The sequence below is a fragment of the Prunus mume genome, linkage group LG2 (assembly GCF_029339155.1).
Source record: "Prunus mume cultivar Tortuosa linkage group LG2, ASM2933915v1, whole genome shotgun sequence".
In the NCBI taxonomy this organism is placed as follows: domain Eukaryota; kingdom Viridiplantae; phylum Streptophyta; class Magnoliopsida; order Rosales; family Rosaceae; genus Prunus; species Prunus mume.
Genome location: NC_142699.1, coordinates 17,602,201 through 17,629,802, shown reverse-complemented (window position 1 = coordinate 17,629,802; position 27,602 = coordinate 17,602,201). Strand labels below are relative to the sequence as shown.

General features: G+C 37.1%; 6 protein-coding genes across 7 annotated transcripts; 2 read left to right on the top strand and 4 right to left on the bottom strand.

Annotated features, from left to right (window-relative positions):
- Positions 1–2,280: 2,280 nt before the first annotated feature.
- PSS1 (phosphatidyl serine synthase family protein) lies at positions 2,281–9,802 on the top strand. Its single transcript, XM_089044828.1, is given in 14 exon segments — positions 2,281–2,835; positions 4,993–5,187; positions 5,847–5,912; positions 6,010–6,069; positions 6,474–6,564; positions 6,862–6,916; positions 7,169–7,248; positions 7,367–7,456; positions 7,458–7,484; positions 7,570–7,654; positions 8,239–8,330; positions 8,716–8,969; positions 9,103–9,191; positions 9,277–9,802. Coding segments are annotated over 13 exon segments (1,281 nt in total). The 5' UTR covers positions 2,281–2,835; positions 4,993–5,023; the 3' UTR covers positions 9,405–9,802.
- LOC103341673 (palmitoyl-acyl carrier protein thioesterase, chloroplastic-like) lies at positions 9,694–11,973 on the bottom strand. Its single transcript, XM_008245212.2, has 6 exons — positions 11,567–11,973; positions 11,354–11,487; positions 11,125–11,238; positions 10,847–11,015; positions 10,669–10,737; positions 9,694–10,583 (listed from the first exon to the last, which is right to left on the bottom strand). Exons 1-6 carry the CDS (start codon positions 11,933–11,935, stop codon positions 10,239–10,241), a joined length of 1,200 nt encoding a protein of 399 aa, XP_008243434.1. The 5' UTR covers positions 11,936–11,973; the 3' UTR covers positions 9,694–10,238.
- Positions 11,974–14,348: 2,375 nt separating this feature from the next.
- On the bottom strand, positions 14,349–18,525 carry ORC4 (origin recognition complex subunit 4). Of its 2 annotated transcripts, none has more exons than XM_008245214.3 (16): positions 18,208–18,525; positions 17,987–18,077; positions 17,834–17,890; positions 17,677–17,724; positions 17,461–17,511; positions 17,328–17,371; positions 17,188–17,251; positions 16,455–16,541; positions 16,200–16,291; positions 16,011–16,092; positions 15,795–15,880; positions 15,581–15,690; positions 15,298–15,390; positions 15,161–15,225; positions 14,925–15,068; positions 14,349–14,565 (listed from the first exon to the last, which is right to left on the bottom strand). In XM_008245214.3, the coding sequence occupies exons 1-16, from the start codon at positions 18,315–18,317 to the stop codon at positions 14,530–14,532; spliced, it is 1,260 nt and encodes a 419-aa protein (XP_008243436.2). In that variant the 5' UTR covers positions 18,318–18,525; the 3' UTR covers positions 14,349–14,529. The 2 variants fall into 2 exon arrangements, with proteins under 2 accessions (XP_008243436.2, XP_088902025.1); XM_089045899.1 differs by having other exon boundaries at positions 16,455–16,499.
- A 45-nt stretch (positions 18,526–18,570) lies between these two features.
- Positions 18,571–20,993, top strand: APG2 (Sec-independent periplasmic protein translocase). Its single transcript, XM_008245089.3, has 4 exons — positions 18,571–18,976; positions 19,533–19,813; positions 20,111–20,401; positions 20,599–20,993. The coding sequence occupies exons 1-4, from the start codon at positions 18,697–18,699 to the stop codon at positions 20,806–20,808; spliced, it is 1,062 nt and encodes a 353-aa protein (XP_008243311.1). The 5' UTR covers positions 18,571–18,696; the 3' UTR covers positions 20,809–20,993.
- On the bottom strand, positions 20,972–23,139 carry LOC103341548 (uncharacterized). Its single transcript, XM_008245090.2, has 4 exons — positions 23,037–23,139; positions 22,809–22,902; positions 22,160–22,369; positions 20,972–21,824 (listed from the first exon to the last, which is right to left on the bottom strand). The coding sequence occupies exons 2-4, from the start codon at positions 22,846–22,848 to the stop codon at positions 21,109–21,111; spliced, it is 966 nt and encodes a 321-aa protein (XP_008243312.2). The 5' UTR covers positions 22,849–22,902; positions 23,037–23,139; the 3' UTR covers positions 20,972–21,108.
- A 1,358-nt stretch (positions 23,140–24,497) lies between these two features.
- Positions 24,498–27,370, bottom strand: LOC103341549 (protein DETOXIFICATION 14-like). The gene is made up of 7 exons (XM_008245091.2): positions 26,977–27,370; positions 26,090–26,634; positions 25,908–25,994; positions 25,767–25,823; positions 25,425–25,663; positions 25,121–25,326; positions 24,498–24,823 (listed from the first exon to the last, which is right to left on the bottom strand). The coding sequence occupies exons 1-7, from the start codon at positions 27,214–27,216 to the stop codon at positions 24,773–24,775; spliced, it is 1,425 nt and encodes a 474-aa protein (XP_008243313.2). The 5' UTR covers positions 27,217–27,370; the 3' UTR covers positions 24,498–24,772.
- Positions 27,371–27,602: the final 232 nt, after the last annotated feature.

The following is a 27,602-nucleotide window of genomic DNA, read 5'->3' as shown; positions in this document are numbered from 1 at the left end:
AGTATGGGACAGGCTGGGAAGGTCTTGCCCCTTTCATGTCCAATTGTCCATGATGCTGCTCAAGAGCATATATTAAGTAATAAAATGAGCTGAAAATGACTGCTTCTTTTTGTGCCCAAATGAAAGCTCCCCCCCGAGTCCAAACCATGTGAGGATGCGCATTCGTCGTCACGCTGTGTGCTTGTTGGAGCTTCTAGTGGAACTGAAATTGACCGAAAGTAAGGTCGGCGGACCCCCTTTGAGCCTTTAGCCTTTTGGTCTTGTTTGACCCTTTCATATCCCTTTTTTTCTACAGTTTTTTTAATGTTTCTAAAATTAGAAATCAAAATTCAAAAAGTAAGTGCAAGTGTGTGGATTATGTGCAAGGGGAGCAGAACTTTGGGCCACTTTAGTCCGATCGCACATCGCAGGTTTGTGAATCCCGTGACATTAATTAACAAAGAAAGAAACCCAAACTCTGGAAATACAAAACAAACAAACTGGGGTCTCTCTCTCAACTCTTGTCTACTTACACACTTTTTATTTTTATCCCATGGGGCATGTCGGGGGAAGCTTGTCAGTCCAATTCACCACACATTTACAATACAATATCCTTCTATCAATTTCATTAAACATATTGGGCTCCTAGTCACATAGATCTATCTGTAATTTACTTACAAGTTAAAATAAGTATTAGCATCAGTTGTTCGGGTGCACGTGAGTCAATGTAATGATAACCCTTCCTCTTTTTTCTTTTTGATCAAAATATATGTACGATGATAGAGGCGTGCACAACAAAGGGAAGGAATGGGTTGGGTTGAGTTGGGTTGGGTTCAAGTGACAAGTGGAGCCCTCTGTTGAAAATGATTGGTGAAGAGTAGAGTGGAGTGTAGTATTTTTCATATTTGATGTGGAACAACTCAAAGCAATATTCCCAAACCCAGTAGAGTAGCCCAGCTGGATTATTCTAGCCTGCCTGCATGCCTGCGTTTGATCAATTTTTGTTTCTCATTCAAAATATTTTATTGTATTTTATTCTCCCCCCACCCCATCATCCCCAGTCCACCCCTTCATTTATTCTGTAAGGCAGGGAAAAAAGTCCCAACCCTACACGCACGGATCATCATCACCATCATTAAACCAACGGACACGGACCACTGCCTCTCACTCTCACTGTACCCTGTTCCAACCAGCACTCAGCTGTACCTTATTATTAACAATGCATCATCATGTCCTTTACTACTTATTTAATTAATTTTATGTTGTCTCTCATTGATTTCAATTTAATTAACTAATTGATTGATTAATTAGTCAATCAATTAATTGAAACCCGCATCAAGGTGACAACACTAGTTGAGTTGACGAATTGTTTCAGCAGGTCAGGAAAAAGAAGAAGAAAAAAAAAAAGCAGTCAGCTTGCTCTTCCGCTCGGCTGGTACTGTACCAACGGAAGTACCAACTTTAAAGCCTTAATAATAATGCAGCTTTTCTGCATAACACATTATGGATTTGGAAATTACGTGCGCCAAACGCTGTTCTCATCTTGGAATTGTTGTCCGTAGCCTTGTCTCTTGTGTTTTTTTCTTTTTCTTTTCCCCCTTTCCTTTTGGGTTGGGTTGGATTTGATATTTCAACACAAATTTCTGTCCCTTTCTTCTTCTTCTTTTTCTTCATTGTAAATCTGAATTGTTAGCTCATGAGTCATAACTGTTGTGTCTGCTTGGCATCGATGACCTCTTGTAAAAGTAATCATGGCCGGCCCTTCTGATCACATGAGCGATTAATAAACAAATCCAAAAGGCAACCCGTGTGTGCTGTGCGCTCTGGTTCAACGGCAATGAGTGCAAATTGAGTGCTCTTCGTCTTATCATTTGTTTTGGTCAAATTTGCAATCCGAGTTTCTTTCTCTTCTTTTTTCTTTTTCATCTGAAGCAGTCAAATACTGAGATTATATTTATACACAACCACCCTGTTTCATAAATCATTAGTTGAATTCACATGTCGAAAATAAATGTTCTCATTTGCAAGTCATGATTTTCATATCTATTTATTTATTAGAAAAGCATTCGTACCACCATATACCCCAAAAATAATGAAAACATAAAATATCATGAAATAAAGTCATTTTAAAAAAGAAGCATTATGAGAGAAAAGTAGGGAGAAAGGGAATCAATGAATCATCAATGATAATATACCGCAATTAAAGAAGATCCCCAGGGCCAATTCCGGTATAAAAGTCCCATACTTTTTCATTTAATTTTCCTATTTATTTGTGCCTCTCAAGCTCTCCAGTCCTCAACCCAACCGCATCTGAGAAAACCAAAAAAAAAAAACATCTTCAAATCTCATCCTTTTTCTGCTGACACATCTTCAAATCTCTCTTTGACCGTCGTACCACTATACACACGCTCTCTCTCTCTCTCTCTCCTCTCTGTAAAATGGAAATATTATAAATAAATAAAAAATATGTTTATAAGGCGTCTAAGTTGGTTTTTCTGATTTTCTTTTTTGGGTTTTCTCCCATCATCACCCTTCGCCTTTTCGCCGTTGTTGCAGAGAAAAAACTATCTGTGCGAGAAAAGAGAGAGAGACTGAGATTGAGTCATCCTTTGCTCTCTCACTTTTCTCTCTGCCACTGCAAAAGCCTATTCATTTCATTTCGTAGATTGATTAATACAAAACCTTTTTCTCTCTAAGTGTCTCATTTATCTTCTTCTTCTTCTTCTTCTTGTTATAATTAAACACTCTCTCTCTCTCGCACGCACTACCTGTTTGTGCAAATTTCCAAAAGCTCTGATCCGACGGCCACGATCTTCTCGTCTTCCATTCGTACGGCTATCTCTCCTTTATTTCTACGTAAGTATCTCTCCCTCAAATACATGCCTTTTTATTTTTACCAACCTTTCTCTCTCTTTTCGGTCTTTCAGTCATACGGTACCCATTTATCTCCGTATATTCTATATACACACACTAACACGCATATACGTATACTGAGATACGTACTTGGGTATTTATATATCACTGTATATATACTGTTTCTGTGTTGTTTTCATTTATGTATATATATAAATCTTATCCCGCTCGGCATATTGGTTTTTGTTTGTGATTCGTTTCATTTCATTTCATTCATTCAAAATTACGAATTTTTGTTTCTTTTAGAAAACAAAATTTAAAAAGACGCCAATTTTCAGATTTATGCTTTTGTTTCAAAATCTGACACAATCTTTGATTATTTCCAACATGCAATGATTTTAACTTCGAATTATATGACTTCTTGCACTGGTATGGGGGCTCTCGATTTCAAGCACTGATATCCGATTTACTTTACTATAGAAATGTATTCATGGTATTTGTTTTTTTTCATTTGGCTTACTGAGTGTGTATACTGCTTGGTAAGCACATGATCAGCACGTGTTTTTTTATAGATGTTACAGCCTTAACTTTGAAATTTCTAGATGGGAACTTTTGGTTACTGTTGTCCGCAGCTAAATTTGATTTTGTATACATGTGTGCTGGTATATACCTGATTAGATTTTATGTTTGGTCTTGGTAGTATGGGTTTTGGTTAAGTATTGAGTTTAGTCTTGTCATTGGTTATAGTATACTGTTAATTCCTTTCACAGTATGCATAATTATGAATGCGTTTCTGTTCTCTGATGTGTAGAAGCTTCTTTTGTTTACTGGGGGTACAAAACTAGGTTAAGAATTTTGAGTATAGGGATTAGGTTTAAGAGTCTTGGACCCTAAGCACATACAGGTTAAGAGTGGGACATAATTTTTAATGGGCTTGTTTTAGTTTGAATTATTAGAGCAAAACAGATGCTTGCTTACTTAACACATACCCTTTGACTGTGGGCAAATCAGGCTACGGATGGTTGGTCATTAGGGATTATTGTATATTTTGATTTTTCAAGGTTTCCACTGTGTACATTACTTTCTGAATTTCCAATAAGATAGTAAAAATTTTATGTGGAAGGAGATAGTTACTTTATACAGGATGATGGTGTTGGATGTTTATAACCTTTAGGACAACCTGTAGGGACTGTACCTTTATGTAGGGCAAAATGCATCAAATTGTGGCTGACTAGATTTTCCATTTCTTTATGAAATCTATGTCTCAAACATGTAGGACTCAGTGGTTTTGTTTTGTGGGAATCGAATATGTGCTTTTTAACATTGACAGCATTGCAAGGAATAAAATTATCTGTAATGGGGCCATTATGAAATGGGATATTATAACTTTCTGTATTGGTCTTTGCTTTTCAGATTTTGATTAACCACCGCAAAATTTTTTTCTCTTGTAAACTTATGTTACATCAATGGTGGTCATCTTATGTGAGGACCATATTTGTGAGGATGCAGATTCCACATGACACTACCTTTTTAAAGAAAACTTGTAAACTTGATGATCATGGAACTAGTTCATGCATACATGTCATGAGTTGGTCATGAATGGTATACTTTTTGGTAACATTATGAAAAGCTTGTGTTGGTGTTCTTATTGTGTTAGCTGGCTTTTAGTAGTTTGCTGATTGCCTTTCATTTTATGATGCAAATCATTTCCTGTTAACAATATATTTGAACTTTTGCAATTTGTATCACTTAGTTTTTCTGATTTGATTATGTATTTTCAGCATCATTATTGGGTTCTTTCTTATAAGAACAATATTTTAGGGATGTGGTAGGATTAAGTTAACTACATGCAATGGACTTCTTTTCCATGCTTTAACCTTATGCTAAGTTTTCTCCATCCTGGTCTTAGATTTTTCTGGCAGGCTTAAGAAAACTGACTCATTATTTGGTATTTATAATCACGAGAATTATATGCCGCACTATTGGATATATTTGTGACTACCTTTGACATGTTTTTGACACACTGTTATTTTCCCTATTACATTTCAGTGGTCTCATTTTCTTTTTGTTTCTTTAATTTGTAATTAATATAAGGTGGAAAATCAGGGATGATCTTGCCAAAAAATAACCCTACCTGATCTTTTGTTTTATTATCTGTAGCGAGCAAATATCATCCTTGTACTGGAGGCCGATGGAGCCTAATGGTCATAGGAGAGTGAGGAGAAAGGATAATTGTGTTCAAGAAAATGGGGACACAAGTCAGTCAAATGCCGGTGATGAACTAGATCCATGGACTGCATGGGCATACAGGCCTCGGACCATTTCAATGTTACTTATTGGCGCATGTTTTCTTATGTGAGTGCTCCTTCCACTAAGTAGATCCTCCCTATCAATAGTTGGCTTACCATTGATTTTAGGCTCCCTGCCAAGCCATTGGCATCAGATGGATTTTGTGAATGTCACACCATATTCCCATGGCTTTTGATTCTTGATTTCTTTCAGTTGTTGTATAAACTATAAAGGCAGTTGAATTGTTAGATATCATGTTTGTGTGGTTGCATTAGCATATCAAAGTGTCAGTTCAATGACTTATGTTATGCAATTATGCTGTTAGTTCCTTCTATTAGGCTTACAGGATTTATTTTTCAAATGCAAATGGGATATTTTATGTTTTTGTAATCTCATTTTCAGGTTTAACAACAAATTTTTCTAGTTATTTGGTGAATTTTCTGTTATGCACAACAGATGACTGTAGCAACTGTTAAAAATGAACATGCTTTACCCCTATGTGGAGGCTTGTAGCCTCCACTGGTAGAGCATTGCCCTCACCTCTCAGATCTTAGGTCTCCTTTGAACCCGAAAAAGGGGTAGCTTGCCTTAGATGAGCTTATACTCTACTTCTGCAGTGTTGATACAATGGTGATCTATGTTTGTATTTTAAAAAAAAAATCTTGAAGTATTAAGAGATAACCAATTACTGCCATGTCTTGTTGTTTGTTTGAATTTCCTTCCAGTTGGGTAAGTGGGGCCCTAGATCCAGAAAGCAGTGCATCTGGAGATCTTGTTACATCTGTAAAAAGGTTTGCTCTTCGTTTTTAAATTTGGTGATTAGTTTGACAGTATACTCTTATTTGTTTTTTGGAATTCGTTAATCACCATGCCTACCCTTTCCCGCAGGGGTGTATGGGCAATGATTGCAGTTTTTCTTGCTTATTGCTTGCTGCAAGCCCCATCTACGTAAGTGAGGATTGAGTTAGTTGTGAATTTTGTTTTCATCTCTTTTTTGGACTCTTGTCAGTATGCTGTAATCTTTGTATTAGTGGTTCAACACTTTAATAATTGGAATGGGATATTGACATTTTTCTCTATTCAGTGAATATTACTTTTACTATTAGTTTTAGTTCCTTTTGTCACTTGAACTTGGGAGTCCACTGATACATGTTAGATTGGAACATCTTTAGGGGAAAGATTTTGGGGGATTGTAGGAAACCCATATGTCTTGTTTTTCTTGGTGACTAGATATCTTTACCTTTTCTTCTTCATTTTTCTAATATGCAAGTACTACTTTTGCTAATAGCATTTACACTACAGTAATACTGGTGTGAGATTGTTAGCTTTATGCTCTATTATATTTCATGCAGGGTTCTTATCAGACCACATCCTGCAATTTGGCGCTTGGTTCATGGAATGGCTGTTGTTTACCTTGTTGCTCTCACATTTTTGCTTTTCCAGGTTGGTTTTTTTTCTCTTCTTTTCTTCTTTTTGTATTATTTTTGTGAATTTTCTGCGTGTCTGTGTATACATGTATTTATGTTTGTTCTGTTTGTTGGAAGTTCATTTGCTCTGCCTATATGTTTTGTTATTTTGTTCCTTTAACAAATTCAAGTTTCTCCACTGCTGCTGGTTTTTTTCTTTCCTCTAAAAGACTAATTTTATTCTTTAGGAAACTTTTCTTTTGAACTCTATGTTATGAATTGTTCTAAAGTCTAAATTCTTGTGATAGCTAATGCTTAGTTTCTCACTTAACAGAAGCGTGATGATGCTCGGCAGTTTATGAAGTTTCTCCATCCTGATCTTGGTGTTGGTAATGCAATTCATTTTTTCTTTCAATTTTTTTTTTTTGAAATTTTTTAATATTAAAATATAGCTGATAAGTGTCCTTTCTGATCTGGGTGTGTGTAATGCAATTCCTTTTTCCAAATGTTTAATTTGGTATTTAGCTGATTAGGGAAATTTTATCATGAAATTTGTTAAGCTTAGATTTGCGAAACTTTTTATGCTCAAATAGTATAATCAAGGTATTCATTTTTTGTTTGTATTTCTTGATTTCATACAGAACTTCCAGAAAGATCTTATGGTGCTGATTGTCGCATATATTTGCCTGAAAATCCTAAAAGCAGGTTTAAGAATGTTTATGTATGATTTCTTCTTTCACACTATCTATTTTAATTGTTTCTGATGTAATGTTATGTTCTGAATCTACATCAGTAGAGTATCACGGGTCTTCTGATATTTGTTTCTCCTCTCTCCCTAGGAAACACTTTTTGATGAATTTGTTGTAGCTCATATAGTTGGGTGGTGGGGAAAGGCTATACTGATCCGTAATCAGCCCCTTCTGTGGGTGCTTATCCATTGGATTTGAGTTGATGGAGGTTAGTTGCTTGACTTTATACCTAATTTTATGTATGCTTAAGTGGTTGCCTTGAGTGTAACATAAAGCTTATTTGTCATGTTCAGCTTACCTTCCGCCACATGTTACCAAATTTCAATGAATGCTGGTGGGACAGTATTATTCTTGACATTTTGATCTGCAACTGGTTTGGTGAGAGCTCTCTTACATTATCAATATTGGCCTTCTCTTGCTAAGTTATAGCATAATATCTTGGCATAGGAGTTTTTTTGTCTGTCCCATTTTATTTGTCATTTATTTTTATTTATATTTTTGGTATCATTATTGTCCTTCCAAAAACTTTTGCTGACAACTCAGACTGTCCTTGGGATTCAACAAGTTGAATTGCTTTATCTTTTTGGTATCATTAATTACCTTCCAAAAATTTTTGCTGACAATCCAGACTGTTCTTGGGATTCAACAAGTTGAATTGCCGGGCTGGAACTCTTTTAGATTTTATTTCTATAACCTGATCGCATATTCCAATTAGAGACAGAGGTTATTGTATTCTCCGTTTCTTATTGAATTTGTTAAGAACTTTAAGAGCACAAGTTGTGCTTATTATGCAAACATTTGCATGATGGGATCTTGTATTTGTATTCATGATTTGCCACCATGAGTGTAACAATATAGTCTGTAGTTACTGTTATTAGTTCTAACAGTTTTGTGTGCAAGTTAATATCTACAAATAATTGTTGTGGCCTCCTGTGATTAGTTCTGTTTGGTGTTCTTGGCAGGTATCTGGGCAGGAATGCATACAGTAAGATACTTTGATGGAAAAACATACAAGTGGGTTGGTCTAAGTCGACAGCCTAATATTATTGGAAAAGTAAGTTTTGAAATTCAATTACACATTTTGGTTGACCGCGAATGCACTCTTTTTGCCAATTGGTTTAAGGAAAAATTTCACTTTTTAACTTGTAATAAATTGAAAGTAGTAGTAAGTGTCTCTGTTGCAATTTATGCAGTTGGTAACATGTTCCCTCTTTTTTAGATACTGCAATCACAATAAATAGTTACCATGGTCTGTAATAAAATAGTGGGAATTGTTTACTGTAATATTGTGGAGTAACAACCACTTAATTGTCTTTATGAGGTAAGCAGGAACTCATATGATTCCTGTCCTTTCTGTAGAAGGATATTATCCTTGTTGGTGTCATGGACGTTTTTATTCACAAGTTGTGATTTGGGAGATGCGATCTTTATGGTTTCAGGTCAAACGAACACTGGGACAATTTACACCAGCTCAGTGGGACAAAGATGAGTGGCATCCCTTGCTTGGTCCATGGCGTTTCATTCAAGTCCTCACTCTTTGCATTGTATTCATGACTGTAGAGCTCAATACATTCTTTCTTAAGTTCTGTCTATGGATTCCGCCGCGGAACCCCTTGATTGTGTATAGGTTGATCTTGTGGTGGCTAATTGCAATTCCAACAATTCGCGAGTACAATTCATACCTTCAAGATCGGTACTCTCTCTCTCTCTCTCTCTCTCTCTCACACACACACACACACACACACACGCCTGTATTTAAATGGAAATTTATTTGCAGTGACATGTAGTTGACTGCTTACCCTTTGGTTTGATTACTGTATTTGCAGAACACCAGTGAAGAAGGTTGGGGCATTTTGTTGGCTTTCCGTGGCTATTTGCATTATTGAACTTCTGATTTGCATAAAGTTTGGACATGGTATGTTGTCTTTTTCCTTGGCACATACTTGGTTTTGGTCACAATAAGTACCTCATTTTTTCTTCTTATTATTAATTTTGCTCAGGATTGTATCCTAAACCAATGCCACTGTGGATGGTAACGTTTTGGATGTCTGCTGGAGTGGCCCTTGTATTATTTTTGATTGTTTGGTCGTGGCAACTGCATCGAAGTTTAGGGAGAAAGAGGCGATGATTTTACTATTGGGTACATCATTCTTTGATTGCTTCCTTGCCCCTGGTCTCAAGGTTATCGATCCATGTTGTAAATATTTATCACCCTTTATTAATTGTACATCCTGATTCTCTTTTAGATTAGCGGATCACAGTTCCTTGAGTAGAAAATATTTATTCTTTCTTGCTAGCCAGGCTGTTGCAAATACTTTTAAGGCTCGGAAATTACTGGTTTGCCACTATTACTAGCAGGTTTTTTCCGAGTCTGAGGATGAGCCATTTTGAACTACCAATTCCTTTATGTTGTAATGTTTAGGTTTTTTATTTTATGGGTTATAACTTATAAAATTGTCAGTAAAAGATTTCATATATGTAATAATGTACCAAATGACAATGGAAGCTTTCGTTCTACCATTTTAATGATGGAATTACTATTAACTTTTATCAAATAATATGACAACAATGGCTATACAGATCCATATCAAACGACTCATTTTAATAATTCCCTGTTTGGTCCCTTTACCTATGAAGCTAAGCTAATGTTCATTTTTTACATTCATCATTTCCACTCATTACACTTATTTCACTCTGTAGAATCCACGATGCTTCTTGTGTTCTTCTGTTACCCTTTTCTGGGTACTTGCCATTTACACCTCTGGCTCGTTTATTAGGATCTTCAGTCAGCTTCCCAGGAAGCTCGCAGAACTAAGACAATGAAAGATCCTTGGGGGTTTAGAGCGTACCCACAGCATGCCTTTTTACCATTCAAATCCTAAAGCCTTTTAGGCAGTGGACGAGTCAGTGATGTTCAAAGATTGGACAAGCTTCTAAACCCCTTTGTCTTATACAATATTTGCTACATAGAAGAAAATGGGGTGGTGGGTGATTTTTTCTTCCATGTAGTTCTTCCTCTAACTATCTCTTCATTTTTAGTCTCCCCATTGATTTGGAGGAGATGTGTATACCTCAATGGCTGCTTCTCAAACCCTAGGAACCCACCACCCTCAAGAATTCCAGCTGCCAAAGAAAACCCATTCATTAAATTCATGTCACGGTTCTCTTGTTTCAGTCCCTCTATAAGCATTCCTTCTTCATCTGGATCACAAAGTGATTGAACTATATCTGAACTCCCACATTCCCTTCTGTATTCTAGTATGATGTCAGACAGTTGGTGGGACTCCAAAATATGGTCCGGAATGGTCTGTCGAAAACGGAGATGAACCTAAATTAATTAATAATGGAAAAAAAAAAAAACACTTGATCAGGCTGATATTGGTTATATTTACCTCAAGCATCCATCTAACATACTTCACATTGTTGACATGGTGGTTCATGTCCAAATCACTTCTCTTGGGCTACACAAATTAATAAGAAAATAGCATATTCAGCATATGCTTAAATTCTTTTAACTGTACATATGGATGTGCTTGGTATTTTGGAGTGATTTGGACATGAGATTTTTACCTTCAAGTTGCTGTTCACATACATAGCCTTGTTGTCCAACTTGACAATTTTCTCAGGGACATCATCTGCAATGGCCTGTTTCCCTATAAACCAAGGTGCAATCTCAGCCCTCACCTCTTCTGGCATTTTCGAGAGGCGCCTTGTTTTCCGGTTCATCATCACCCAGGTGCTGTTCCATGTTTTGGACAAGCATAATATCAATGATGAGACTGAGATATAATCAATCATAAGGTAAAGGACATGGAAGTGATGGCAAGTTTGAAGAAATTATTTGATACCTGGTTGCCCGAGCAAAAACTTGGCCTGTGGCTTGGCTTCGGATTAACCAGTCACGCTTCATACCATTCTTCCCTGATGCTCTTACCCAAGTGTCAATTTCCAGTACCTCTCCCCTGCATAATTTACTTCAAATTAGTTCCATGCTATGAAGTTGGTAGCAAATTAATAGAGATCAACATCAGTACTGCTTCAGTTTTTTTCATAAATTTGATGGTTAGTTGGAGTTACCAGATTGCGTACTGATCAACTTGAACTTGCATTCTGGAGACAACCCAAATAAGATCATTCTTCATCATTCCATGGGTTGCTCCAAATCCATCACTGAGGAGTCCAGACATCCACACATGATTCAAAGCTGTTTCCTGCATACCAAAAGCTATGTAATTCTAGCTAATTCTGAAAAATATGAAACCAGACTTGAAAGTTAGTTTAATTTATCACCTGAAGAAGATTGAGGATGCTCTCCAATGTTGCAGTTTTATCAGGACCGACCTCATAGGACCTAATAACAACCCTCTGTCTGTACCCCACGCCCCCTTCAACGGCGATCCCTTGTCGAAAATGATCGACAGACTGCTTCGTTGTCGGGATGTTCTGTCGAACTTTCTGTTCAGTCATGTAGCCATTTGCAGTAACAGAAGCAACAGAAGTGAAAGTGGTTGTCACTCCAGCCTCAACCTGCTTGGTTGTGGACTTGGTAGAAGTTCCATTAATCTTGATGTTATTCAGCTTTTGCTTATTCGGGTCGTAGCTATCCCTGTTGGAAGAGCACCTTACAGGAAAGTAGGCCAGATATGAGAAGGTGGCCATTTCTATTTTCCTTTTAGTTGGGTAGAAAGGTTGAAACTGAGAAATGGGGAATGAGATGTTTAAATAGTTTCCAAAGGACGGAGCTGTCGAAAAATAAGTTAAAAAAGTTAAGGGACAAAAAGAGGGAACCTTGTTATAGGAGTTGTATATATCAAAGATTGCCTTGTGTCCATTGAAAGAGAGTGAGTTTTGGAGCTCCAAATTTGAGTTGTGCTAACATAGTTTTGATCGATTGACAAAGAAGACAAAAGGGTAAGTATTATTTTGTCACATCTGTATATGTTTTTTTTTTCCTGTCATATGTTGGTAGAGTGAAATGAAATTACGAAGTAGGCTGGATGTGGTGGTTTTTTGGCATGACAGCAGCGTGTGCTTGCAGTATGATCAATAAAAACAAATGTTTCATTCCAAACTTTCTCTAAAAGGACATTAGGCAACCAATAGGCTGGGACTTTGACTGCATGTGTGCTAGAGAACCCAAGTCTTCCTTCCTTCTCAGGAGAGAGAGTGGTTTGGTTTGATTCTTATTTTTGAAAGTTACCTTTGTTTTTTGTTAATGAAAATGGATAACTATTAAAAAGTAAGATGCTGTTGCTGTAATGCTGTAATACAGTAAACTACCACAAGACAAGCAGTAGTTTTCTTTGCCTCCAGAAGTTGATTCTTGGGTCTATTTACGCAGTCAAGAAATTGGTTTGTTTCTTTATGCCCAAGCAAACAAAACCCACAAAATATATTGGTTCAGTTTGACTTGTAACGATGACAGCATTGTTATTAGTTACCCGAGAGAGAGAGAGATAGATATATATATATATATATATATATATATATATGAGGTTGGGAATGCTTTTCTATAGAAGGGAACAAGAAAGCAAAGCCTAGGGTGGATTATGTGTGTCCATGAAAATGAAAGGGTATTAGAATAAACTTATATAATGAGACATAATGAGACATGCAGCATTTCTCTACCTTCGACTTTCTGCTCAACCAATTAGTAAATCTAAGCCCCACCGGTGATTTCCATGTTGATAATGCAAGCATTTTCCTTTGGTCTCATTATACATGCATTGGAGTGAACGATTTCAAATTGAATTTTTTCCACTCTATTTTTCAACATTACGTGGTTAGTTAATTACTAATCACCATTGTTGCAAATGTTTGTACTTTCCATTTACTTTTGGAATAGAGAACGACTGTCTGTCATAATTCCTACTAAACAACAACAAAACTTACACTGCCTTTAAAGTTTCGTCTCCCAATAATAAAGGAAGTGCCAACGTAGTTTAGACCAGTAAAAAAATGTATTGATTTGCAGACTAATTGGTCTCAAGTCTCAACTACATAAAGACCTTAGAGGGTATGTGAGAAACCCCTTATAGTTCGACTATCGCTTCCACTTAAAAAGAGAGAAGAAGTTTTGGGGTTTTGGGGGTAATCTTTCAAAACCCAAATATGCACATTTGTTGAAAGAGAGTTGTTGTGAAATTAATCATTTCATTTAACAATGGTAAAAAAAAAAAATACAATAATGGCGAAGTTCTAATTTCTGACCCATGAAAAACATAAAGCCTCATTAAAAAGAACAAAAGCAACAATAATTACTCCCACTGTTTTGGATGTTTCAAACTGCGAACTGATCGAGTAAAGTATGCGGCAGCCAAGGAGATGCATGCAGACCAACAAACCAGAGTAAATGTTGTACCAGCAGAGACAGACACGGACAGAGACAGCTATTGGGTGTAATCATTTTCTGCCTGGAAGGGAAAGGTAATGAAAATGGTGCTTGTTGCATTTCCCCTTCCTTACCCATGGGAAAAACCTAAAGCAATTCTGGGTCTGGTCCTATTCTCAACAAGGACTCGTACAAACAACTCAGGCTCAATAAATAACAGCTTGAAAATGATCAGAGACCCACTCGGTGTTGCAAAAAGCCAAGGGCTTTTCTTCAACGGTGTCAAAAATAAGGTATCGGAAATTAATCTCAGAGAGAGTTTTGGTGGCTTGGCTAGTTAAGTAGTTGAAGGGCAGTTGTGGAAGGAACTAGAGAGGGGAAAGAGAAGGCGTACGTTGAGAGCAAGAGGGTGTGAGGCAGAGGCAGAGGCAGGCAAAGCTTTTGAAGCTCTGGCGCAGAAGGTCATTGAGTGCAGAGGGTATAGTGGAAGCTCAGAGATGGGTTCTGGGTTTTGGGTTTTGAGAGGCAGAGAGTGGAAGCAGCGGTAGCTGTTGCCTCTCTATATTCCAGAACCGAGCCCAAACTCAAACCCAAAACGTTGGACTTCTGATTCGTAATCCGAAATTGAACGTTATTGTCACAAGACCACCACTTCTATTCTATCTAGGTTTTAGGGTAAAATGAGGGTAAATGCTCTTAATCTATACCACCAAAACATGGTGGATTTTTGTGAAACATGTGTGGACTGTATTAATTTATTTATAAGCTAGAAAAGTGTTTTTTTAAAATAAAAAAAAATATTTACATCATGAAAAATTGATAGCAACAATGAATCACTAATGAAACAAATTCTAGAAATCACATGTCCAATTATCATACACACGAAGCAGCTAACCAGCCATCAATCCCGTCTCTTCAGCCGCTATTTTTGACGATCCATTAATTGTTGAAGAATGGCCTGTCAACACAAACAAAATGATGCCCCCCAATCACTTTCAGAGCTCATGAAACCCAAGTGGCTGGTATAGGATTAATTCAAACATATTGAAAAGAGAAAAATAGAGTTTAGGTTCGTTAAGTAATTCAAAAACTTAAGTTCGTTTACAGAAGGAAAAAATTATTTTCATCATTAAGATCAAGGGATGATGACATATCATCTAACATGCATATGTCCGAGTTTTGAAGCTACAAACGAAAAAAGGAGCTTCGATAAGTTGAATTCTAACCTGATTTAACACGATAGTTTTTCTTATTAAATTACTAAGTTGCAAGCACATCCAGACAATAACTCAAAATTTTCTAGTAGTAGTGACTTACGGGACAGGAACCATATGATTTCAGGCCCTGGTGCAGTTCGTGGAATGAGACTAAAAGCTTCACAGGAGAAAACTCAACAGAGTGGTTTTGTCCTCTATTGTCTGTATAGCCAATCAGTTCACGTTGTAGAAGGTGTTCAAATGCCTGCAGAAGTGAGAAATGAAAGTATTGTGCTAAAACTGGAACAACACACTAAGATTTTTTATAAAAACAATTTTAGCAAGGAGCTAGCATACCCGTAAGCAAACATTTCTTGCAAAATAATCAGATGTCTTGACCGAATCATGTATGCTTTTGTACTCTGCAACATATGCCAAACATGTAAGCAAAAACTTAACGATAGCACTTAGAAAAATAAGAATCAGACATTCACCTTTCATTACAGAATTGAAATTGTATGAGTTCTGCTCTTTAACTTCCAACCTCTTCATGCATACCAGAATGTAAAGTTCCAATATGGAGCAATCTGCTTGAAATCATTGATTTTCATAAGAAGAAGAAAAAGAAAAAGAGAGAAGAAAAAGAAGACAGGAACCAGAGATTATTGCTTTGTTTTGCGTCACTGTTAGATACACAAGTTTTTGGCGGGCAAAAACTATGGGAGGAAAAAAATGCAGATAATGAAGTCCAATGAAGCAAGATATAAATTCTCCAACCTTTTATGCATTCCAACTTTGGATGCCTCTGGATATTTGACAGTGCAGCTTTGAAGTTTTCTAGTGACAGCATTCCAGACTCCAAATCCATATAAGAAACAGCACGGAATCTAGTGTCATGGTCCATGACCAGTATGTTCAGTATATGATGAATGATGGATATTAAAAGCAAGACCTCCATTCAATTCTTTCAGATTCAAGAAGTACAACTTACAGATATCTCAACAAATGTTTGACAGTTGAATCAAAATTCAGATATGTACTAATAATCTCTTTAAATCTCTCATCTGCCAATATATTCTGCAAAAATGTCAAGGACTTTACAATCTCAACGATCTTATCTGCTAGAATACTTTAAAATGAAATACATATTTCTAAATGACAATATTTCCATGTTATCTCATCAAAAAACATAGTCAGGAAAGGATACTTGAAGTTTTGCATTGAAGGCAACAGCATAGTCTGGAGGAAAGCTTGAGTCTGTTGGCAATGATAAAATGTGCTCCAACAATCTTCCTCATTTGGACATTAAGAAAATTAAAAACAATTACTACACTGGAAGTGCCAACATTTGGGGCAGAAACAATAAAAACACCTGAGCAGTAGTTAGCAATTTTACCGCTGTATGTCATCATTAGCAGGAGGAAGAAACAAAAGCTTTCTATGTGAAAAACGTGATCTTACTCTTTTGTCCAAAAGCATATCAGCATCCTGCATGACAAAGTCCAATTCCTACTGACATTAGCATTTTCATCACTAGTTGGTCTGAGTCCGAGTTTATTAACAATTAATCAGACTAAGGCTACCATTCCACATCTCATTTAGAATTTTATCATTCATAGCTAAAGATCACAGAAATTAAAAAGCAACATACCAGTCGGCAGCTCACACCAATGACGACAGCTTGAGATGTTACTGACTGCATTGCATCAAGCAAACTATAAAGTAACTTCTGTTTTCCCTATAAAGAACCATAAATGAAGAACAACATCACAGTCAGTGTGTTTTACTTTTTATTCTATAATGACAGCCAGAATTCAATTCTTTTGCATGGTCTAGACTTAAAAATGCATTTGTACATCATGAATGTATGCATTGATGCAAAGTGGGTCAAAATTTACATCAGGCCAGAATCATAACATATTTTGGTAGGTGTCCCAGTAGATCCTCATTAAGTCATACACTTATCACGCCTTAGATGTATATGTTTAGCTTGTAAGTTAGACACGTCTTAACCTGCAATTTCTAGTGTAACTTTCCAACCCCAAATGAGATTTACAAGTTATCTAAAATTTCCATCTGTACGTAATGCTGTTTCTGCAGTGCCAGGCTTTTCTTACTGTTAACTACACAATGTTCTCAACAAGACTACCAGAATCTTCAAAACTTGTTCATTAATAGCTTTTCACAAATCTTCAGTAGTTTCAAACATGATGATGCACTTCTAGGCATAAAAGTTCTGAGAAACTAGCCCTGTAAAGGAAAGATTTTACATCGCCCACTGTCACTTTTAATCAAATGAAGCGGCCAAAAATACAAAAATGAATGTCAAACTGCAAGGCTTCAGCAATGAAAAAACAAGTGGGCACAGGATGATGAGGTCTTACCAGAGCAAACAAGTCAAACTCATCCAAAACAAAAATAATTGTTTTATGTGCTAATCCACACTCCCTAATTATCAGAGAAACAAATCTGTCAGAACTTCTAAACCATTTGACAAGAATCACATCAAGAAATATTTACACACCTTAACATGGCTGTCATAAACTGGGAGTTATCATCAAATGATGCCTACAAAAGTCAACACAAAATTAAGAAACCATAAATTGTTGGAAGTAAAATCCTTCAAAAGTGGTTTCCGAAAAAATTATGCACGTTACCATTCTTGAGAAAACCAACTGATGCTCCATGCATAGCTGTCTAGCAATTTCCTGAATAACCAACAACCATCTTAAACAAAGAAGAAAATAACATTACTGTCTAGAATATCCTGAATGATTTCACAGTTTAAAATCACCATTTATAGTACGATCACTAATATAAAACCGCCACACCCAGAACATTATTTATTTGGAAAAGAAGGCTAGATCATCAACCTTAAATGCGCAGTTGTCACTGCTATGCAACAGGCCACTCAACCTAATCTGTAGAACAATGTACATAGAAAATCAAATTACATGTAAATTAAACAGAAAAGAACTGAAAAATTCAAAGATATTATAGAGAGTAGAAAAGTGAAATATATAAGCATACCACTGAAATCATATCAGGATATTCTTGTAATAAATCACTGAGCACAAGCTCCAACACCTAGAAGTCGATAAAATAAAATAAAAAGATCAACAGAATATTGCGATTATAATAGAAATTGAAAAAGAAAAGCCGCAGTTGAAAATTTGGGCATACAGCGATTTTTCCCGAACCACGGGGACCGAGAAGCAGAATGGAGTTGTTACATGCTTCGGTGATGGAACTTGAAACTAAGAATTTCAACTTGCTGCAAAAATAATAAAAATAAAAATAAAAGCCCTTAATCTTAATTCTTCTATTAAAAAAAAATACTAGAAGAAGATGAAATTAGGGTCACAGAGAGAGTATGCTTCGAAAGAAAGAGAGGGATCGGAGACCTATAGTTTGAGTCGTCGGAGTGAGAGAGAGCTTTGAAGGCGAAATTAGGGTCACAGAGTCTGCTTCGGAGCAGACCTAGGGCTTTCTCTGCAGGATTTTCTCGCGCCATTTCTCAAAGCAAACTCAAGAGTGAGAAGAAATGAGATGGGAGAAAGGGCGGGAAGGAAAAGCGTTGCCGACATATGTAGTACCAAAGGCCGAAGGCTCAAACAAAAGGCCGGAGGCCCAAGTGAACCATAGGACCATTATATAGCCCATTCTACTTCGTACACTACGTCATCGCTCATAATAGAAAACTAGTTAAGATCCTACTACAATGCGCCATGGGCTGCAAATCCAAAAATATCGTCCGCCGAGCTGAAGAAAGAAGCACCAGTCATTCATATTCATTCGTTGTTGAGATGTTGATATAAAACGAAAGCTAATACAAACAAGACATAGAAGAAGAAGAAGAAGCGAACTTGGATTGGAGTGGTATTCTAGGAGAGATGGGAAGCACGAGCTGTGCTTCCATTTCCAACTTGAACTTCATTCGGAGTCGCAGCCACAATTGCTTCCAGCGGCTTGGGCCAGTCAGAAACCAGCTGGATTCTGTTCGAGTCCACCATTCGAGGAGGCCAAGACTGGAGCTCAATGGTTTGCGGAGCCGGAAGAGCTTACGAAACGACGTAGTCTGCTTCGCTGTTGATGACGATTTGAGAGAGAAGCAGCAAGAGTTTGGCTCTGGGTCTGGGATTGGCTCCGCCGTCGAGGATAGGCCTGCTACTGGTAACAACCAAAATTTCTTAAATTTTCACTAAAAATTATGGTTTAGTTGTTTTATATTCAACAAATTATATAAAGAAATCAGAAAAACATGGTCACTAACTTGCTACTTTGAGAACCCAATATATATGAAAAAAGGTAAAAACTTACATGGATTTTCTTACTATTTAAGAATAATTTAGTGCTTTTTATAGGGTTTTTTTTTTCTAGTCTCAGATTTGAGTATATTTAGTAGCAAAACATGCCTTAAATCAGGCTCAGGAGCTTTGTAATACCAGTTAATTAGCATAATTGGTTGTTTCATGATTCAAGAAGTAATTGGAAATTGAGTGGAAGAAAGTGCTTTTGTAACTACTATAGTGAAGTTTGAGTGGTGATATTGTCGAATAAATATGAAGTCAATCATAAGGGAACAGAAAAAGTGAGTACAGCGAAGAAATTTTCTCATAGCTTGTCATAGTATAATTTGGCCCATTTTCTAAAACAATTTGTTTGTACAGGAAGTAGATGTTAATGTCTTTAGTTTGAAGTTGACATCACCTTTTTCTGTACAATATAGATGTGGTTGATGGCTCAAAAGAAGAGAATGGAAGTGCTATTTACAATTTTCTATATCCTAGTCAAGAGCTCCTCCCGGACGATAAAGAGATGAGTATATTTGATCATCTGGAAGAGCTGCGTCAGAGAATTTTTATATCAGTTCTAGCAGTTGGAGTTTCTATGTTGGGATGCTTTGCATATTCAAAGGAACTTATAATATTTCTCGAAGCTCCTGTTAAAGACCAAGGTGTAAAATTCCTGCAGCTAGCTCCTGGCGAGTTTTTCTTTACTACCATAAAGGTTAGATTGAGTGAATATCTCTCCTGTCCATGATATATTTAACATGATTGCCGCATGTAAGGTTTTGTTTTTGGAAAGTTAGCCACTGTTGGTTGGGTGCAAATTTGTCTGGCTAGCTAGCGCTGAAGTGCAATGGAGTGTTGTAGGAACTTTATGATTTATACTTCCCCTCATAATCTCAATGGGAAATGAGAATAACATTATCTGTTTTGCTCCTCTTTTGTTTCCCCTGTTTTCATTTTATTATTTCGGGAGTAAATCAATTAGCAAAACAATTCTTTTGATTGTCCACTGCAGGTATCAGGATATTGTGGCCTTCTCTTGGGGAGCCCCATCATTCTGTATGAGCTTATAGCCTTTGTTCTTCCAGGATTAACGAGAGAAGAGCGAAAATTTCTGGGGCCAATTGTTTTGGGCTCATCAGTACTTTTCTACGCTGGTATCAGCTTCTCCTATTTTGTTTTGACACCAGCAGCCTTGAATTTTTTTGTTACATATGCGGAAGGTGTTGTGGAATCGTTGTGGTCAATTGATCAATACTTTGAGTTTGTACTTGTGCTCATGTTCAGCACAGGCTTGTCTTTCCAGGTAATGAGTCTATGACTCTCTCCTCTTAAGTTCATTCTGTCTTTAGGGATGGCATTACTTCATTCTAATCAGCACTTATATTTGTGAGCAATTTATCATTCAGCCAGAAACATGCCTCTCTCAGAAAACTGTGCATAGGTCGACGTGGATATCTCAGAAAACTTTGTTAACAAATAACCTTTCATCTTGTTCTACAGGTTCCGGTTATACAATTTCTCCTGGGACAAGTTGGTCTAGTATCAGGAGATCAAATGCTGTCAGTTTGGAGGTATGTTGTGGTTGGTGCTGTTGTGGCAGCTGCTGTGGTTACACCGTCAACGGATCCACTCACTCAGGTTCTTCTAGCAGCACCCCTCCTTGGTCTTTATTTTGGGGGTGCCTGGGTTGTTAAGCTTACTGGCCGATGAACCCAGCTTCCTCGATGCATGAAATTTGTTCGCAGTATGGCGCATACTCAAGTTTGCAAGGATCTTGTACATTTGCAACATGATGTAACATAAATGTGTTGTCGTATGGAACGAGGGTGAATAACCCCATGTTACTGTACAAGAGGTTTATACTGCAAGCGTATAACAGAAACAACCTTTATTCAGTTCACAAGTAGGTTGATTTAAATTTTAAAATTCTATAGAATAAAATACTATTATACTGACAAGAAATCATTCCGACTTACAGCTCTGCAAAATGAATTTCACTCTCTCACTCTACTAATTGTTCAAATCAATTTTCTGCACTCTGGTTTCTAAATCGACAGTACTGGGACAGCCTACTGCAGATTCAAGCTGTCCCAAAGAACTCTTTAAACAATTGCACGCCTGACAAAATGCTTCCAAATTTCCTTTAAGATTCTGTAATTCAGCTTGCATATCATCGACAAAGCTGGAGATTTTCCCTAATGCTGCCTTCATGGTGGGAACCTCTTGAGGGGGATAAAGAGAAGCTCCAAGCTCGTCTATTTGTATTCCGATTCCTTGACACATTCTCAACAATTTCTCCAAGGAATCCACAAGATTACTGCTGTCATTTGGATTTTCACGTTTAAGCAAACTTGTGATCGTGCGAATTAGTTCCTTTATCACTACAAGAGTCTCAGACACAACTGCAATTGCCAACTGAGCAACTCTCATCTCTTCAGGTGACAAATCATTGCCCAGATCACCGTCACTTGAAATTTCATCATCCTGGGGTTCAATCTCTGCTTCAATAGAAGACTCATTAGAGGCTTCATCTGTCAGGTCAGAGGAACCTGGTTTAAGCTCCTTCATCTCACGAAGAACATCTTTCATGGAAACTGCAATCTGCGTCATTGCTCGTCCAATTGCTGTGACATTGGTGGCAGGTGTCTTTTTAAGAGCAGAACACGCTTCCCATACTGCACCAGCCAACTGTGGCATTGAGAGTTTCCCATCTTTATTCCGTGCACCTGCAGGTGTATATTCAAAGTGAAGATAAAACGAGAAGACAAGGTTTCCATATTTGTTAAATATTTTAGTGAAGACAACTACACTACCAACTACTATAACATCTGGTCGGGTAGAGCTTAAGACCCTAAAAGTTACCAGTTTCGGTCTCATTCACAAAACCAAACTCTAGGACCTCAGGTTCATGTACATGAGTGCAGGTGAAAAAGAAAATAGAGATATGAAGTGATCAAGAAAAAGAAATGCTGCAAGAAATATGTCTGGTGGTGAATACAAATCAAATTGCTTCTGTCTTCAACCAGCGAGAGAGAGAGAGAGAGAGAGAGAGAGAGATTACCATACAACGAGACAGATTCCTTCAACAACTTAAAACTGGAGTCAACAACTTGCTTTACAGACGCATGGACACAAGAATACAAGGTAGGCCCTGCACCCACTATACTCCCATGAGAAAGCAGAAGAAAACCTTGTAGAATATTGAAGTATGAAGCCATGTTTTCTTCAAGGGCTCTAACTTCTGGTGTTTCTCCGCTCCAAAGCATTCCAGCTGCATTATGAAGTCGCAGTTAGTCACTTGAGCATGAGGCACTATGCCACACGGGAGAAGGAACTATGCAACTAAATCGCAAATTGAAGCATAGATAGACAAAAACCATAAAAATCAGATCTCCAACAAGGCACTAGATAGTTGCATTGCTCCACTTTTATCATTTTCTTTTATTAATATGGAAAAATTGTTAAGTTGAAGACACGTATTTCCAAAGTCCAGAAGTTTGCCACTGATTGTGTTTATCACTACAACCAGATAAGTCAAAAAGCTCAAATCAAAATTCCTTCAATAATTTTCCTAGATTTAGCCATTCCAAGCTCAAGATTCCAAATTAACATACTAAGATAATACGTAATGGCCACAGAAAATTAATATCAGTACAAAATCAAAATTGAAGATTGATAGGGTAAGATGGCAAAAAAAGGTAAAGAAATACCAATGGTAGCTTGTTTGGAGACTTGGTCACCCATCTGCATGACCTTCTCCCAGCTCACCTTCTCAACTGTAGAAGGTGAAGTTTGATCTAACAACTGTTTTAATTGATTTAAACAAACAAAACCCACATCATCATCATCACCATCACCAAATCTAAAGGCAAAAGACTATATTTTCAAACAAAAACAAAAAATAATTCCAGGGACTTGTAAAGAGAGAGAGCTTAAACCTGAAAGGTCTCGTGGATGTGTTCAGGTGCTGGTTCAGAGTTCGATTCAATTGCTCTCTCTCGGCTCTTCCCATCTCTCTGTGTTCGAAGGAATGAATTGCAGAGCTGAACGGCGAGTTCTCACTTCTCAAAGGTTTTTGAGGGCTTTTTGGGTTTGAGGTTTTGTAAAGGGGAAAATCTTTGTCACTCGGAGGCGCCAAGTGCCATCGATTTTTTATTTCTTTTTTGTTTTGCTAACTTATCAACAACAAAACAAACCGGAACCCGAATAACGGCCCGCGGCCCGTTTCCGTTCACTAATGCAGATGACGTCACCATTTATCTGGGCTAAATGACCTCTGGCCCGTTACTGGTAAATGGGCCGCTTGATACACCATGTTTTTCTCTCTCTTCTTTTTCTTTTTCGGACAAGACGACAGTCTAAATTATTCTAACCCCCCGTTTAGATGAAGGAATTGAAAATTACATAGAATTCTAAAATGATAGAATTTCAATTTTCATCATTTCAATTTTTGGCAATTGAAAATTTCATGTTTGGATATATGTATGTTAAATTTTGTAAATGACGCTATTTTGATGGGAATTAAACGGGAATTTGATGTCCAAATTTCCATAATTTTTTCCACATGTTATTAATAAATTCCGTGCTTAAGTTGCAAAACAAAGAATTGTCAATTTCTCCTTTTAAATTTCTGAGTTATTTTCCCTCATCCAAATGGACCATAGGGAGTGAATTGAATTCGAATCAGGAATTGAATTCTAATTATGGAGGATTTCTATGTTTACTTCATATCAATGAATTAAAAAGTAAGTGGGGCCCACACAAAATTAGGAATTGAATTCCTGATTTTGGAGGAATTCAATTCTTAAGTATGAGGTGGTATTCTAATTCTTGAAAAACTAACTCATTAGGAATTCATCTTTTTTATTTATTATATCCTCACACAATTTTTAGAACTCCAAATTTGTCATCTACTTTAACCCAACAATGAGGACACTTTAATAATTAATACCACTCTTACCCCAATTCCTTATGGTTTAGTAAACAACTTCAATAGGAATCTGGAATCTAATTCCCCTCAATCCAACTCCTCAATTCAATTCCTCAAAATCTGATTACGGTTTAGTAAACATGCCAACCTTATCCATCAATAATGAGATTGAATTTAGGGGTAAGGAAGCAAATACACTACCCTAGTCAACTAGCCTAATCCATATTTACATATCATAATCAATTTTTAACATGTAAGATTTCAACATGATTGTAGCAAATGGAAGTTGTTTGCCAGATAGGTAATTTTGTGATTCAAACTCAGAGGATTTGTAAGGTATCAAAAGTCATTGACATGCCAATGCGAGTTATCCCTTGAGAGGCTTTTACCCTGCAAAACTTGGTCATTTGATTGATGTTGAAATTTATTCCAAAGTCCTTGAGATGTTTTTACTCATCCAGAAATCCCATGTTTGAAGCATTCTTCATAGTGTCATCAAATCATCAAAAGTAAAAGTTCCAGAGTCGGTAAATGTCTATAGAGGTGCCAAGAAAATATATTTCATGCTTCAATCATACCTACGTGTAAACTGGTAACATTTTGCATGCTTCTCTGATTTTGATAGGCACAAACCCTAGAGGTATAATAAGCCTATAAAAATCACCAAAAGCATCATTTCAAATTATCCATCTGTATGATTGCATTGCACCAGAGAACCTTGCTTCAAAAAGAATGGAACGGCTGCTATCTTACTGTAGATTTTTCCACAAATATCCTCTCCCTTGTCTTTCTTGCCTGCAACATCAAGACACCCAAGAGAAAGAGAAGTCTCATTAGAAAAAGTATGACATAAATTGCTGCCTAATCTCAAAGAGGTTTCACAGTTCATGCTGTTAAAGAATGACTCTTTCTAAAGACAGCATTTCTGGTTAGCCGCTAAAGAAATGATTGACTAACAGGCTTGTGAATTCTGAACTGAAATATTCGATATCAATACTGTCTTTTTAAGTTCCTCTCTCTTTTAGCTTCTCCACAACTGAGCAACACAGATTCAAATTTTCATCTTGAAAGATTAAAAGACGGAGAGTTTACCTTGTCTTCCCAATTTGTACAAGTTGTTATCACAGAGTAAAGAAATGCTTGCAGAAAAGAACCGACTTGTATCCCAATCCAAAGCCCCCTTCCTCTCAAGTCTAACCAGAAACACAATGTGGCAGCAACCGGAATCCCAACTAGATAATATGCTCCGAGGTTGACATACACTCCCAAGTCCTGCCATCCACATCCCCTAGCAATACCTGTTTTGAATTATATATAAAACAAAAGGCTTTGAGTTTCACAGAATTACTGCATTGAAGATGCATTAACAGAAACGTGGAAGGAATAGAATCATAACCAGAAAGAACCCCGTGTAAGTTGTCGGATATAACTGATAGACAAATCAGAGGAGCCATGGAAGTGACATAATCCACAACTTCCTTGTCCTTGCTGAAAATGTAACCAAAAACAGATCGGCTGGCGAAAACGATTGAGCTTATAATAACTACCCCTGAGACTGTAAGAAACATAACAGCACCAACAGCTAATCGAGCTGCTTGGGGATTTCCAGCACCTAATTCATTTGAAACCCTAGTGCTAAAACCCAATAAGAAAACAAATCATTAGTACACAAACCTAAGAAGATTCGTCATATAAGAAATCAGTTTTATGTTATATTCATATGTGCCTTGAAACAAACCTTCCTGCTGCACCAAGTCCTTCTGGTATTGTATACAGTGATGAGATGGTTGACAAGCTGTTCAGAAAAGTAAAAGATTTTATTGATTTGAAGAATATAACTCGCTAGTTGTCTTGGAGGTCACTTAAAATTGCAGCATACCATATAGATAAAACTGAAGTTTCAAGCTCCGGATTTGGTAGAAAACCAGCCAGCAAGATAAGGAGCTCAAATGACCACCATTCAAGGCTATAAGCATCACATCAGATGGGAAATCACATTATTAGTACTACTACTAGAAAAGAAAACTAGAAGATTTTAAAAGCTAGCAAGAAGAAGGTTACCAAATCATTACGGCAGAAGGAATTGCAAAACGCAAGAATTCTCTAATTCCTTGAAACAGGTCCAAAGAAATTGGAACCCGGGTACGTGCACAGGCAGTGGAGTACGTCACATATAGTATGAGTAGAATCACATTTAACCAATACGACATACCAATGGCTAATGCTGCTCCAAGGTGTCCTAGTCCAGACTTAAATACCATAGCCCAACAAAAAGGTATGTGGAAGCACAGAGAAGCACAACCGCATACGAGCAAGGGAATTATCAAGCTTTGTGTCTGAAGATATTTACAAAGTGGCTGAAGAGTTGCATAAGCAAAGAGTGCAGGTAAGAGCATCCTTGCAAACTTACCAGCTTCAAGTGAAATTAGAGGGTCTTGGCCCATGAAAATTAGTATTTCTCCCATGTAGATCCACACGAGAGACACAGGGAGACAAACTAGGAGTAGAGAAAAAATAGCAGTGTTGATTTGAAGTCCTAGTTGTTTATATTGCTGAGCTCCATAAGCTTGCCCTGACAGAGTTTCCAGTGCACAAGCCATTCCAAACTGTTGACATGTACAAATTAGAAAACCCATTAAGTTGTTCAGGACTGGTACCCAATTTGATCCTTTTCTGCTTGAAGGCAAAACTCCAAATGATGAAATTTATCCTTTTCAATAGTTACAACATTTGGTTCACTCCTCTTAATCCTACATTGCCTGTTCTCTCTTATGGTAAGAACAAGTAGTAACAACTAACACAAACAAAAAGGAAAATGAAAAAAGCAAACATTAACACGAGGGGTTGGGATTTTAAACCAGATTTATCTATATATTATTTATCATAAACCTCGGTTAATAAAATTTATTACAAAATACAAACAATACAGAAACACGGAAAGCACTTACAAGAAGACTGAAGCCGGAGACAGCACAGAAAGAGATGGCAATCGCAGTGCTGGAAAGAGAGAGCTGACCCAGATGACCCACCATCATGATCGAAATGATTTGCAAAAAGTACTGAGACAAATTCACAGCCACCATAGGCCCTGCTATGTATCCCAACCTCTTCACTTCTGCAACAAACAAACCGCATCTTTCAACACCTCCTCTGTCCTCTCCCTCTTCTATTAACAAACTCTTGTCCATTCTCTCTCTATCTCTATCTACTATCTACCATCTCAGTGTTAAGATTTGGATTGCCAAGGGAGCAGTGAAGAAAATGAAAGGAAGAAAAACGAGAGAGAAAAGGTTCAGCTCAGAAATGGAAACAAAATCTGCTCTGCAACTTCTCACCGTTGCACAGCTGACCTTTTCATTCATACTCTTACATCAGAAATCATCACCATTCAAATACAAGAGCCAATGTGATTATGACACATGGCAGTACAGGGCATGTGAGCCGTTGGCAAATAATTGACTGATCTAAGACCTTACACTTGGCATATGAGCTCAAGCTTACATAACACTCACTCAGTTAAAATAATAGAAATTAACTAAGCTAAGTAAACTGTTCACTAATGAGAAATTAGAGA

What these genes read in the sequence shown, in the direction of transcription:
- LOC103341549 (XM_008245091.2), bottom strand. Translation starts at nt 27,216, where the DNA reads ATGGACAAGAGTTTGTTAATAGAAGAGGGAGAGGACAGAGGAGGTGTT. An exon ending in ACTTCAGTTTTATCTATATG is followed by an intron (nt 25,824 to 25,907) that starts GTATGCTGCAAT and finishes TTTTCTGAACAG; the next exon opens with CTTGTCAACCATCTCATCAC. An exon ending in GGACTTGGTGCAGCAGGAAG is followed by an intron (nt 25,664 to 25,766) that starts GTTTGTTTCAAG and finishes ATTGGGTTTTAG; the next exon opens with CACTAGGGTTTCAAATGAAT.
- LOC103341673 (XM_008245212.2), bottom strand. Translation starts at nt 11,935, where the DNA reads ATGGCCACCTTCTCATATCTGGCCTACTTTCCTGTAAGGTGCTCTTCC. An exon ending in GTTTTTGCTCGGGCAACCAG is followed by an intron (nt 11,016 to 11,124) that starts GTATCAAATAAT and finishes AACATGGAACAG; the next exon opens with CACCTGGGTGATGATGAACC. An exon ending in ATGTTAGATGGATGCTTGAG is followed by an intron (nt 10,584 to 10,668) that starts GTAAATATAACC and finishes CGTTTTCGACAG; the next exon opens with ACCATTCCGGACCATATTTT.
- APG2 (XM_008245089.3), top strand. Translation starts at nt 18,697, where the DNA reads ATGGGAAGCACGAGCTGTGCTTCCATTTCCAACTTGAACTTCATTCGG. An exon ending in CGAGGATAGGCCTGCTACTG is followed by an intron (nt 18,977 to 19,532) that starts GTAACAACCAAA and finishes TGTACAATATAG; the next exon opens with ATGTGGTTGATGGCTCAAAA. An exon ending in GCACAGGCTTGTCTTTCCAG is followed by an intron (nt 20,402 to 20,598) that starts GTAATGAGTCTA and finishes CTTGTTCTACAG; the next exon opens with GTTCCGGTTATACAATTTCT.
- ORC4 (XM_008245214.3), bottom strand. Translation starts at nt 18,317, where the DNA reads ATGGCGCGAGAAAATCCTGCAGAGAAAGCCCTAGGTCTGCTCCGAAGC. An exon ending in AGTTGGTTTTCTCAAGAATG is followed by an intron (nt 17,372 to 17,460) that starts GTAACGTGCATA and finishes TGACTTTTGTAG; the next exon opens with GCATCATTTGATGATAACTC. An exon ending in GCTAATGATGACATACAGCG is followed by an intron (nt 16,093 to 16,199) that starts GTAAAATTGCTA and finishes CAAATGAGGAAG; the next exon opens with ATTGTTGGAGCACATTTTAT.
- LOC103341548 (XM_008245090.2), bottom strand. Translation starts at nt 22,848, where the DNA reads ATGCAGATGGGTGACCAAGTCTCCAAACAAGCTACCATTG. An exon ending in CTCCAAACAAGCTACCATTG is followed by an intron (nt 22,370 to 22,808) that starts GTATTTCTTTAC and finishes TTCATAATGCAG; the next exon opens with CTGGAATGCTTTGGAGCGGA. An exon ending in GGAATCTGTCTCGTTGTATG is followed by an intron (nt 21,825 to 22,159) that starts GTAATCTCTCTC and finishes ATACACCTGCAG; the next exon opens with GTGCACGGAATAAAGATGGG.